The 14,258-nt window shown below is 39.1% G+C and overlaps 1 protein-coding gene across 1 annotated transcript in view; it reads left to right on the forward strand.

Annotated features, from left to right (window-relative positions):
* The first annotated feature begins 3,544 nt into the window (after positions 1-3,544).
* Positions 3,545-14,258, forward strand: part of LITAF (lipopolysaccharide induced TNF factor) — a 65,073-nt gene continuing 54,359 nt past the window's right edge. Inside the window, exon 1 of the mRNA XM_064461927.1 lies at positions 3,545-3,641. Within this exon, the coding sequence (XP_064317997.1) occupies positions 3,620-3,641 (22 nt within the window). The 5' untranslated portion in view covers positions 3,545-3,619. The remainder of the gene's footprint in view (positions 3,642-14,258) is intronic.

Genomic DNA, 14,258 nt, shown 5'->3' on the forward strand with positions numbered 1-14,258 from the left:
CCCGGCAGAGCAAGGGAAGCTGCAAAAGTCCTTGACTAGTGTAGGCACTGCTTAGCCACAACTAAAACATCTCCAAATTATCAACACTGTTTTTAGTACAAATCCAAAACACAGCCCCAGACTATTTACGACAAAGAAAATTAACCCTGTCCTGGCTGAAACCAGGACAAGAACAAAATAAGTAATAGTGTTGTAAAAAACTTGAGAAGGGAGAGAAATTTACCAGCAATAACTGCCTCCTCTCCTAGCCAAGCAAGGGAGAAGTGGTGTCACTCACTTGTGGCACTCTGCACATAGTGACATTTTCAGAGTGATTATTGGGAGAGCATCGTGTGAGGAGTTTTCATGCAGCTACTTTCAGAGTCATACAGACAGTTTATTTTTAACTGGTTAAAGGAAAATGGCTCAAGACTGACTTCAAGTTGAAATCAAATGAACAATGCAAATTAGTGCCTTCTAGCCAGGGAACTCATCAGCTATGGAATGGGCTGCCCATAAAGCACCCTGTTACTGTGAAGGATGCAATTCCTTCACTTAGGATATTGAAGGTAACCAAATTATAATCAGAAAAGAAGCACTGCATTACAGTGGGCATTAATTCCCATACTTGTAAATAATGTCAATGAAGAATGTGTAGACTTAATAGACAAAGAGACTAAATTAAACTGTTGCAGCGGGTCTCACTGGAGACAGATGAGACAGTTGAAGCAGTCCTTGTGCAAATGCCAGGCTTGTAATACTTGTGAGCTTGTTCAGTGTGTGGATAGGCCCTAGGACTGTCAATGTATATTCACCTTTCTTGTGATAATCTTATCTCTGTGTCATGGTTTTAGCTGGGATAGTTAGTTTTCTTCACTGCAGCTGGCATAGTGCTGTGCTTTGGACTTAGTATGAAAACAACGTTGATAACACACAGATGTTTTAGTTGTTGCTGGGTAGTGCTTATAGTAGTCAAGGACTTTTCTAGCTTCCCATGCTCTGCCGGGTGCACAAGAAGCCGGGAGGGGAGTGGGCACAGCTAAGAGAGTGGATCCAAACTGGCCAAAGGGATATTCCATATCATGCAATGTCATGCCCAGTATGTTAACTGGGAGGAGCTGGCTGGGGGAGGGAGACAGCCATGGCAGCTTGGGGACTGGCAGCATCGGTCAGCAGGTGGTGAGCGGTTGTATCATTTGTGCTTCTGGGGTTTTTTTCCCTTTTTCCCTTTTCCTTTTAATTATATTATCATTATTGTTATTACTATAATAATAATCATTATTATAATTATAATTTTATTTTAATTATTAAACTGTTCTTATCTCAACCCACAAGTTTTTTTTTTTTACTTTTGCTCTTCTGATTCTCTCCCCCATCCCACAGGGGTGGGGGGGGGAGTGAGCGAGCGGCTGTGTGGTGTTTAGTTGCTGACAGGGGCTGAACCATGACACTCTGTTATTCCAGTAAAATGAATTAACTTCTGTTCACTTGTGTAAGTGGTAGAAATCAAGACATCTGTCGCAGTAGTTTAAAAACTTTGCTTATGGGAAGCATCTAAGAGGCAACAGAACTGCAGAAAAGGAAGATGGGTCTACAGTCTATAGTCTGTCACTGGCTGAGTGAATAGACAATAAGAAGTGATTATAAAGACAAATTTCATTCTACAGCATATAAAAGAGTATCATAAATTAAACAGAATATGTGGTTCCTTTACACAGTAACAGATTTAAAAATAGAATCATTCAGGTTGTAAGGCAGCTTGGAAGGTGTCTAGTCTGAATGCGGGGCTTATTTCAGAATTAAAGCAGATTGCTCAAGGCCTTGTCCAGTGGGGTTTTGAATATCTTCCAGGCTGGAGGTTGCACAGCCTGAGTTAGCAATATGGTCCTGTGTTTCACCCTCACTTTGAAGAATTCTTTTTAATGATTTAACAGAAACTTTCCTTGCTGCAATTTGCAACTGTTGATTCTTGTGCATCTGTTGGTTTTGGCCACTCTCACAGTCGCATGAAATGTTTTACCTCAGTTGCATTAAGTGTTTTACCTCAGTAACATGTCGGAACTCCATACCTAGCTCTGTGCAAGCAAGTGGCCTATCTCCAGTTAGAATATCCACTACAAACCCTTACATTTTGATTAATCTTAGTCACTATGATCCTTTAGAAGAATGCAGGACAGCAAGGAATAATGGACCCAGTAGGTTTCCAGAAGCCTGCTAATTCATTTCAAAGAGTGGGTATTGCCATTGTTATTTTGACAGATGTTTCCTTGGTTTGTCCTAGGCTAACCATGTGATTACTGATTTTAAAAGATTCTCAAGTTAATAGTGTGCTGACAACCTCAAGGGAGGAAGTGAGATTCATGCTTTCTTTTCCTTTTACTGGAAATAAGTTGAAGTTGTAATACTGGCAGTTCCATATGGCACATGTTCTGTCTGTAAATATGGCTGTTTTTTACTCTGCGTTCTTTGCATGCACTTGTAAAAGGCCCCAGCAAGCCACATGTATACAAACACTGTTATCAATAACTCTGCATTTATTACTAAGCATTTAACTGATTTGGCTCCCTCTTTGGAACTGAAATAAACATTTATGTGCATAATTTGCAGGTTTGAACAAGAGTTCAAACACCATCAACTGTTTCTAGTCTTAGTCGTAAAGGCAGAAGGAGAAACTGGTTTGAGATTCTGTTCGAAAACAGGTCTTGTTTAATCTAATATTAATTTCTTCCGTACCAAGAGGTAATAGCAGGGTTTTTCTGTCCCGCTAAATAGTGTCTCAAAAGTTGCACACATGACTTTTTTCATTATACTCTTTTCCAATAGTCTGAGGCTTACTAATTTTCTTAGCTTGGAGAAAGATCATTTGAATAGGAAAAATAATGAGAAAACGATCATAGTGTTATGAAGGCTGCAAAAGCTTTAAGTGGCATGAAATGGATTTAAGGCTTTTGTTTGCACTTGACAAGTACTTCAGCTGGTCTTAGTGAAGCCTTTTTGCACAATCAAAAAGCACACTCTTTTGTTTCATAATTATCTCTATATTATGTACTTAAGCCTTTAATTACATATAGGTGTGCTGGAACTGGTTGAATTGTTTCTGCAAAGATGTTGAGCAAAAGTACTGGGTTTTTAATTAAAAAGGCAAATTTTGTTTAGAATGAAAAAAAGATTATTTTTAAAAACAAATAATGTGTATCAGGAAAGTGTTTCTGAAAATGAACAAGTCTTTGTTTTGGGGAGAAGGAGTATATGACTGTGCCCAGCTGGTACACACTCACCAACCAATGGTACCAGTGCTTGTGATTTAATGGTTTTCTGGTGGCTTCAAATGGTTCAGGCATGAATCCTGGGTGCTGTAAAGACAAACTCCTGGCTGCCCCCAGCTTCTTCTTGAAGGCAGGAGACAGGAGAGGATGACCAGGAAAGAACGATCGACATAATAGGCAGTGATCTTAATGCAACAGCAGCAACTCTATAGATCGATTGGCTGTTTTTTAAAGACACACATTAGAATTCTAAGTAAATATGTGACGATATTCTATTGCAGAATTTTGTATGAATCCTTCCTCTTCATGATGAACAAAGAAAGGAAAACACCGGGCTGCAGAGGTGAACAGTGAAGCTTGCTGAACAACTGAATATGAACAGTCAGCACATCAGAGGTAGGAACATATAATTTGAGAATATGAGTTGAAAGTAATGTAGAGGTAGATTACAAAACGTTTGGAGAGTGAAAATGTAAACCAGCAGTGCAGCACAAACTGGGATCCACCTGGCTGGAGAGCAGCTCTGTGGAAGGGGACCTGGGGGTCCTGGTGGACAGAAATCTAAACATGAGTGAACAGGGTGCTGCTGCGGCCAAGAAGGCCAACTGGATGCTGGGTTGTATCAAAAAGGGCATCACCAGCAGAGATAAAGAATTCATCATCCTGCTCTACTCAGCGCTTGTCAGGCCGCACCTGGAGGCTGTGTGCAGTTCTGGTCCCTTCTATACAAAAAGGATGTGGACAGGCTGGAAGGGGCCCAGAGAAGGGCCACCAAGACGATCAGAGGACTGGGAAGCCTGCCATGAGAGGATAGGCTGGGAGAGCTGGGTTTGTTCAGCCTTGAGAAAAGGCGGCTTAGAGGGGATCTCATCACCATGTACCAGTACTTTAAGAGGTAGCTACAAAGGAGACGGAGACTCCCTTTTTACAAGGAGTCCGATGGAGAGGACAAGGGGGAATGGACACAAGTTGCTCTTGGGGAGATTCCGATTGGACACAAGAGGGGAATTTTTCACAGTGAGGACAGTCACCACTGGAATAATCTCCCCGGGGAAGTGGTTGACTCGGCCACGTTGGACACCTTCAAGAGTCGTCTGGACAGGGTGCTGGGCCGTCTTGTCTAGACTCTGCTCTTCCTAGAAAGGTTGGACTAGATGATCTCTGAGGTCCCTTCCAACCTGGGATTCTGTCATGCTGTGATTCTGTGGTTCTGTGAAGATCCAATGCAGGTAGGAGAACCAGAAAGGATCTTTGAAGCAGTTTTTGACTGAATAGATTGAAAACTACCAGAGTAGAAAGTGTTTTTTGAAGGAAGTTGGTAGTATGAAGAGGCTGGAGTAGCAGTTTTAATTATACCCCTAATGTATTAAGGGAAAAACAGAAGTAAAGAAAAACCCAGTAAATGAACAAAGAAAAGTCCCGAATGCAATAAGACCACTGCGCATAGGAGGTTTTTATAGTGCTTGTGTGCAAGAGGCCATAGAAAGTAGAAGAAATGAAAACATTTGGACCGAGGTGACTGCAATGTCATAGGCTTAATAGGAGAAGCTGAATAAACAGTTGGATGAAGTGCACATCAGTATAGCTCAGAGAAAGTGTGGAAGCGCCTATAACAACAAAATAACTGCTAGAAGCAATTTCCAATGAAATTGATTGCACAGAAAAAAAATCAATGTGCGCAAGTCAGTCCAGAGAAGGGGTGAGTTGTTAGAGGTAAAAATCTACACATTCTTCTAGACCTCACTAATTGGTTTCATTCTTTTATCAATGCGCATAAAATATTATGCACTCTCCTGCGGGGGTGTAACAGTGCTTGCTGAAGGGAATAAAGGCAACATCTGGGCTAGAATGTCCAAGCAGTAGAGGTGGTGTATATGGAGCATTGAGGAAAATGTGTTTACCAGCACTTCCTTTTCCTTTCCATTACCTTTTTTTCCCCCAGAAGGTAAGTCAATTTAAGCTGGACCTTTCTTCTCAGTGGCTAGTGCCAGCCAGTCCACCACAAGGGTGGGAGTGCCTTGGTAATTTTCTGCTGAATAATAGCCATCAATCTGATTGATTTAATGTGTATCCAAATTAGTTACTTTTAAGAAAAAAGAATGAATGACCAATACAAAAGCATTCACTACCAACAACTATAATATTCTCTTTAAAGCCAGAGGAATTTCCTCTGGATTTGATAACCCTTAATGCCTTATTTGTTTTTGCTGAGCCAGCTAGATTCAGTTTGTCATGATCAACGCTTTCTGGTGTAAAAGAGAATGAAAAATGAATACAGAAAAGCAAACACACTTTTTCTTTCCACCAAACTGCTCTAGGTATCTCTTTTGTTTAATGTATCCTTCAAAAATGCTTATATGCTTTTTTCATTCCTCTATGTAAACTTTTTATAGGGAACAATTTTTCTGTCCTTATTAAACAGCAAAAGTTATATACAAAAAAGGGAAAGTCTTCAGGTGGAGCTGATTTGCCCTTGGAAAAGCAGCTGCTTTGCAATGTTTACACCATCATCGGACAGGCAGAAATGTATAGAAGTATGAAACTATGAGCGGGAAGGTCTTGGCTAGAAAAATACAGTAGTTCTCAGAGTATCTGGGTGTTATTACTGGTCTGAGTCTTCTAAGTATTTAGAGTTTCTCTGGACACATTTTCTACACTGAAGTATGGTAATGAGAGGTCTAATGCTGTGTTGTCTTAATTAATTCTGTTCACAAAATTCCACAAAAGCAAAATACTATCAATAAGATGTGAGGCTGGATTAACTACATTAGATACTATTTAAATCCACTTGAAAAACTGTTGCTAAACTCAAGTACTCTGGAAATTCAAGAGTTTTAGTTAACACGAGTTACCTTTACTCCTCTATTTTTACAGTGGCATCTATGTAATGGTTAAGCAAAAATAAAAGTGGCAAGACAGATAATTTGCATGTTTATCTGATGAAGAAAATCTTATGACTCTTGTAAAGTGTCTGTTTTTACCAAGCAAACAGGAGATACAGAACTTCCTCATAATGCAAACCTTCATACCGTGTCTCTGTAAGCCAGTATTAACTACAGGCAGTTTTCTTCAACACTTGTTAGTAATACACTTTTCAATTCAGCTGAGCTGTAACCCATATTGTGGCTTTAGCAAAGCCAGTGGAATAATGCCAAGGATGAATCTGGCTTCACTTAAGAAGCCCTCAAAGTACAATGTGTCTGGGTTTGCTAAGGCAACCAGTCTTGAATGAATCTTAATCAGTAGATGGCTGAGTCTTTATGAACATACTTTAACTGACGTAATCAGGCACAAGTAGGTACAAATAATTAGGAGGAGATAGGACAGGAGATAAAAGAAGTAAAGTTCCTTATTTATGTACAAGGAGCTTATGATTGAACAGGCATTGCTCTGTTAAGAACTGCACAGGGAGTCTGAGTCTTAGAAGCACAGTAATGGCCAGCCAGTCCTCTAACATACAGTTAGGAGAAATAACTATTTCTATATTTCTGTTTAATATATAACTAAGTACACTGGTGAGAGAGAAGGGAGATGATTTGGAGAGCAGTAGATTTCCTCAGGAATTAAAAAGTCAGAGGCAACAAAGTTTGCTTCTGGGATCTAAGCCATGACCTTTGAAAGCATTAAATTTGACTAAAAAAATGCAAGACTGTATTAGCAGGGGGAGAATCACAGAATCACAGGTTGGAAGGGACCTCAGGGATCATCTAGACCAACCTTTGGTCGAAGAGGATGACCTTCCCCGATAGAGGCGTACTGTTCATCGGTCCAAGGGTATATGGTAGCTGCGCTACCCTGCTAGAACCTCCAAACAAGCTCAAGAGAAAGGTAGTTGCTTATAGTGTGTTGTTGCTAGGACATTGTAACCCTTCCTTGGTGCCTGAAATAAAAGTGAAAGTAGGTAACTTTTCATTCGGATGGGTACTAGTTTGCACATTGTCCAATCAAATTATTCTCTTATTAAATATTTCCAGAACATATGACCTAAATGGAGCTTGTTCACAAATAACTGTCAAAAAATTTACTTTTGATGCATCCATGAGATTTTTTAACTTGACTCTCTTATAGGTGTGCCAAATGGCAAGCAAACCCAGTTTTTTTCTGTTGGAGGCACAGCACTTGGCTGTTGGCTAACCCTTAGGCAGAATAGGTTCTCTGATTCTGTCCCTAAAACAATTGTATGTGACCATCCATGGTTTAAATCAGGTTGTCTGTCAGTGTTCCCCTTTCCTGGAGTTATTGAGAGGTGTTAATAAACCAGTGTGTTTATTTACATAGCAATTAGAAATGTGCAAAGTGCTCTATTAAAAATATACTAGCATGTTTATCTTCAAACTTCGAGATGAAAAGTACAAAGCATAGGTTTACTGTTTTTGTCTTGTCAATCCACCGATGTAACAGAAGCATGAAATGTGAAAGGTGTATTCCTACTGCTTTATCAGTAATTTCAATAAGCATGTGCCTGATGTTCCTTCTGTATGTTAAGAATGTCTTGAAACTGAAATGCTGATTCGTAAGGAGACATGCTTTTATGACCAAGTGTAAGATGTGAGTAATCTAAATCATTCTGAGCTCCAAAACACTCTTATTCCTTAATGACTAGTGGATTGGAATAAATGCATTATATTGATCAGCTCTTTGTTGTTATAATCCTGCCTGCAGGAATGAAAACCCAGGGTTATTAGAGGAAAAATATCATCCAAATAGTCATGAAGATAATAGTTCAGTCCTCAGTGGAGTGGATTTATGCTGTGTGTATATAAATGTATATAAATACAATATATTGTAAAATAGTCTCCTTTAGAATGCATCATTTTATTTGTTTTTATGCCAATTAAATTTCAGTTTTGTTAGACTACTTGGTGCAAGAAGATAAGTCGATTGGACTTGGAATCCAATATTTATTGAGCTGTGTTGTTCTAATGTGCCTTTTGCTTGTCATTCCATCTACCCTATACAGAGATGGTAGGTCAAACTATATTGGCTCTACCAATATGGATATTGTGTTACATAGAGCTTCATGCATTCAGTCAATGGAGAGGTTTTTAATTAAAACACTCTATAATGATTCACTGGCCTCTGGAATTTCATACATAATCCAAGATAAACCAGTAAAATAAAGTGCAAATTTCAAACATATTTCTATAGTTCTACTAGCTTTTTGTCAAGAATGTCTTTTAATTCCATCGTTCAAGTGATATAATAATGACTTGAGGGTGCCAGAGCAGTGGAACAGGCAGCTCAGAGAGGCTGTGGAGTCTCCTTCCCTGGAGACATTCAAACCCCACCAGGACGCGTTCCTGTGCCCCCTGCCCTGGGTGTGCCTGCTCACGCAGGGGGGATGGACAAGATGATCTCCAGAGGTCCCTTCCAACCCCTGCCATTTTGTGATTATATAAAGGTCTTCAATATAGATGCATGAAGTGAGTGCCTTGAGACCAGTGTTGCATTTCTCTTTTAAATGTCCATGGTAAATAGATCATCTGAAAATAATTTACTGCTTTCTCATCTTGCCTTCTAAAGCTGTTGGGAAAGGGCAGCTGCTAGTGCTTTTCTGGAGAAGGATCAAGAATGGTTTTAGAAGAAAAAATATCTTCTTGTAATCAAGATAAGCTTTGTGGCTGTGGTGCCTTCTTAATGCAATGGGGGAGGGATAGAAATCAAAGTGACTGTGTATGATTCAAATTGCTCAGTTATCCACTTACTCTCCTCGTCATGAAGCACCTCCACAACAGCAGCGAGAACCATGCAGCTCTGAAGTGCTCCTGGCTGCTGCAGCAGCTGTGATAAACTCTGAACGAGGGATGGCAGCAGGCATGAGGGAATAAAACCCCAACAGTGTTATAGTATGGAAATTAGACTCCTGTTCTCACTGTTCAGGTGAAGGAGATCAGCTTCCAGATTTTTTTGGTCTCACTGAAGCAAAACTGAGTTATGGCAGATTGAGGGAAATCCTGTGAGGAACTCACTGTATGTTAAAGGCTTCCAAGGGGTTCAGCTGAACACTCTTATTCTCTAAGGTCTTTTGCCTAAAAACCTCTTAATATTACTGCTGAGTTTGTCTTCCCCGGCTTGAATATTAAATTGGGTTATTGCACATGGACGCTGTGTCATTCACTTGAAGAAGACGCAGTATTATAATAAGAAAATTTGGTAGTCTTATTCCTGTTACACTGACTAATGATAGCTGGGTTTATTCCTTATCAATCTTAAACCAATCTGTAATCATGAATGGCTTAATATAGTGCAGCACTCACTGGTCTACTGTTCAAAGAAAGATGAATAATATGTAATTGGAATATTTTAGCAAGATTGAAATTTTTTCCCCATAAGAGGGAATTTTGATTGCAGAACCTTTTCTCTGTGGAGATACACTTACATGACTAATCTCAGAGGAAAAAAAATTTATGTAATTATGAAAAGATCTAGAGAAATTCTTCTGCATTTCCTATTATTACTTTTATGTTAACTTTGCTTATGTCAAACCAAGTTGGAAATTGTATAATTAAGATTTTGGAATAAACAATGTTTTCCTACTTACCATTAGGGGCACAGGAGTAATTGAGGAGACAGATTAAGCCCTTGTGATATGAACTACTGACAGCTCTCTGATAAATGCTAAATCTCGCTCAGCTCTGATATCTGTCCTGAATTATGGTTCCTTAATGGAGACCAGGCATAGACAGACTGATGGAACTAAATACTAAAATAAAGTTATATTCTGCAGCTGTCATGTCTAGAAGGAATAAAAAGTCACTTGATTTAAGTTAATGTAGCTAAGAACACGTAAAATTATCCCTATGTTTGTTTTGAGTTAGGTTTTCTAAAAAGAGAAAATTTGTACCACTTGCATGCTTAGTTTAGGCTTTAGGATTTTGAGTTACGCTCCAAGTTCCTTCAGATTGGCTTGCTACTTATTATTGGGTTGTTGGTAAACCAACAGCTATGTTGGTTTAATCCATGTATCTTCTGGCTGAAGGAGGATGTACCTAACCAGCCTTAGCCCTGAGTGATGGCGACATTGATTCTGGCCTCTGAACTGCTGCCTCCCAGGGACCCTGCAGTCCCTGCCGTTGCATGACAGCAGCTGGCAGGGCTCAGTGGGTACTTGTGCATTTGTGTACCTGTTACCCCTCCAGGGCTCTGCCCCTTCATGTTGGTGTAGTGGATTTGAACAGGCCTGGCCTAACACTAGTTCTAACAGAAGCAGACTTTGGTTTTTCTCTCTTTTTTTCTTTTCTTTTTTTTTTTTTTTCTTATAATGCATACAAGTGATGACATTATTTATACTCTGTGCATGACTTCCAGGTAACTGCTGTTTCACATGGCCACACTGAATGTAATTAAATGAGAGCCGCCTTCTATTTTGCATTCTTCCAAAAGAGTATCTGAGTTCATTCCAGCTCTTGCTAGCAATTTATAAATGGTCTCAGAAGCAGAATTGTAACTGGGAAGTTTTATAACCATAGACCATTGTTACTTAAGAGTTGTTATGTATCAGTACTGAAAGCTCAAGGTGAATAGCTACATTTTGTAACAAATCAGTCTGAATAGCTGCTGCTGATCTTTATGTAGGCTGTTGTACTTACATACACCTAAATCCCAGCTGTGTTTAGATCGTCTAATAATGGAAACAGTAGCTAAAGGCATTTATTTCCATAAATGTTGGATGACAACAGATTGTCGGGGACAAGGACAAAACTGCTCACTTATGCTTCCCTGTGAATTCTGTCTTTTCTGACACAATACTATTTCACTGAAGCTTTCCTGGAGCAAGTAGCGTGTTTGTGCAGTCTCTTCATATGATCATAATTTGAAATGGAATCTTATACTCTGTCTCACTCTTGGAGAAATTTTCTTAAAGGAAATAAAACATCCTTCTTTTGCATTTCAGTGGTGGGCAATTTTTTTTTAAATAACAGTACAGATCTGTATTAACAGAGTTTGATTCCTTGGACTGTACTTGGGATTATGGTAGGGCAGCTGGGAGCGGAATTTAGCATGCTGGATCCAGGTAATAAACAAAAAGAACAGCAAATTGGATTAGTGTCTGGTTTACCCCATTGATCAAGCAAAGCATTTCTCATGATAGGTTAGTATTAAAACACTGGAAACTGTGACTTTCAGAAGTTTGTTACTCAACAAAAAACAAGCCTTTGCTTTTTTTCAGACATCATTTCTTGATACTTGATTTTCTGCCCCATTCAAATTAAATTGCATAGTACTTAGTAATGGGTGTAATCTCCTATTTTCATTTACTTGATCCTTAGAAATTGCTTAGTTATATTCTCTGTCTTAACAAATATTGTTTGGAAATCAGATTGCAAACTAAAATGGCTTCCAAAGGTGTTAGTCCTCAGACGAAAACAAATCTGAAATTGTGACAGTGTTAGATTACTGAGATTACTGTTCCCAAAGGAATGCCACCAGAATACTAATCAGATTTCCCTCTAGTTTCAGTTTACCCCAGCCCTCACTTATACCTGAATAAACAGTGTCTAAATATGATTGCTGGTGATCTGTGATTCCTGTGCACTCCTGTGAAATTGATATCATATGCTCCAGCAGCAGAAAAAAAGTGGTTTGGTTCAATTGCCAGTCATGCCAATTAACACTAAATCCATGTGCAGACATGGATTTCGTAAGGAGTGGAGATTGCCAGTCACTCTCACATTCACAGTAATGCACAATAGGTGCTGGACAGACTGGTTGCACTTCCACAGAGGATGCTCTAGGGAAGTCATTCTTTCTCCCCAGCCAGAAGCATTTGGGAAACTTTTGGAGTAGAAAATACCCATGTTCAAAAATTTGTAGTTGCTCTGGTACAAATTTCTAGAGTTCCATATTAAAAGAAAGCCTCTTCTTTGAACCTTAGGTGGTAACTGAGATAATCTCCAAAAATATTACTCTCACTTCCATAGCACTGCTGTGCCATTTGCGGTTACTGATCCTCATTAAATCCTGACGAACCCTCATCTTTCCAAAGAACTATTGCTAGTGTATTGCCTGATGGCAGGATATTAGCAGTGAATAGATTATGCAAACACGTCTTCATTCCTCCTGCTGCTTAATCTTTTGTGGTCTAAAGGCAGTCAGGCTTCCTACAAATATCATTCTTAATTTTCCCACATGAAAGCAAACATCTCAGGCTGCCACCTGAACAAAGTTAGTGCTTGCTGTGTTAGAATTATGTGCGAGGTAAGCCTTACTGTAAGTTTAACAACACACATGCCTTACTCTAAGGTACTAACATACCTTGAAATAAGTCCTTAACTGTTACCCCCCAATTGGTAAGAAGCATCAAAGGGAAAACCAGTTTCTGGCCCAATAGCAGAGAATAAAAGATCATAGACCTATTTCCTTTGTGTTATTTCAGGCAGCAATCATTTACTATTATAACAGCCCTCTCCCCCTTATCAGAAAAAACAGTTGCGCCGCGTGGTCATCTCACATGGAGAGATCAAAGATGTGATTGCCCTGAATAAAGCTATGACTAATACTTCAAGTCACAAGGATTCCTGTGATCTGTTTTGGCTTGGATATCTTGACAGAATAAAAATGAGGTTACAATAGTAATATTTAGTGCTGGAGCTCCACATTTTTTAAGGGACTTCTTGACTTAATATTGTACTTGTTGACTAATAGATTCTATACTTGTCTTTAAAATGTGATACAAACGTTAAATATTTTGTTACATATTTTAGCACTTGGGTTTTTTTATATAAGGATTAATGTGTTGCCAGGGTATTTTGAGATAGTGAGGCCAGGGAATCCAAACTAATATTTGCAGTATGAGCACTCCAAGCCTCAATCAAGTGTCATTTGTCTATTAAGTAGATAGTGAAAACTAAGCAACTGTAGTGGAAACTGCAAGTTCTTAATACTTACAAATTAGCAGAGCTTTAACTACAGACCCAAGCCCATCTATGGGCACATAATTTTAGAAATTCTGTGGGTTTTTTGTTGGGTGGTTTTTTTTCTTTTAAACAAAGCAACTTCTTACACTTGTAGCTATGGAGTTGACAAAGGTTTTGCATTGTAGAGTGAACTAGAGAGTATTTGGCCTGAGTTGCACTGTGATATTGTGCTTTGAGACCCATGCCCCAGGTAAACCCTGACTGTCAGCCACTTGATGTCCTCGTATCTTTAGTGTCCACACATCTGGAGCCAAGTAAACAGAGAATTGTCTTTTATTTCACATCTGGGTTTCTTATAAAGGGACCTAGGACTGGAAACAGGAGTGAACTAACATGTAACTGGGATGTCTGTGCTCTGACTGTGTAGCTGCCCCTTGGTCTTGTTATGTTAGCGTAAGTACATGCTATGTTAGCATAACAAAATGGAGGGGCAGCTACACTGTTGATATGTATAAGCATATATATATATTTAAAATCTATAAATATACATATATATAAACACAAATACATATATAGAAACATGATAGATTAGTGAAGAAACATGATAGGTTAGAGACTGGTGCTTCCTAGAATACTAGTGCCAATTATGATTTGTTCATTTCTCCCCACAAGAGGGCCTAATCAAGAATTTCTGGGGGTGTCATACGTATGGAAAAAATCTTTCTGCTTTCTGTCCACCTGAGTTTCGATGGGTTTGTGGTTTGACTGGAGGAGAGAGTTTAGACTGAGAGATGTTTACATATTCCACAGTGCATCTAAGCTTCTTCATTTGGACTTGATGACTTAAGGGTCTTTTTCAACCTAAATGATTCTGTGATTCATGGATGTCTCTGGTATGTGTCCAGTAGTCTCTGTGTGCATCTATGATGGCAAGGGGAGTGGTTAATAGTTGCTGTCATGTGAATATTAGTGTAGAGACATGTTTTGATATGGTGATTTTTGGTCCATTTCAAAAGATTTTGCGCCAATATGGCAATATTGTGTAAGCCATAGGGCCATACAGAGAAAACACCCCCAAGATACTATTCACCTCCCAGGAAAGCAAGTATTGACCACAAACAGAGCACGTATATGCCATTTATGTACTGTTATAGCT

This window comes from Phalacrocorax carbo, chromosome 10 (assembly GCF_963921805.1).
Source record: "Phalacrocorax carbo chromosome 10, bPhaCar2.1, whole genome shotgun sequence".
NCBI lineage: Eukaryota > Metazoa > Chordata > Aves > Suliformes > Phalacrocoracidae > Phalacrocorax > Phalacrocorax carbo.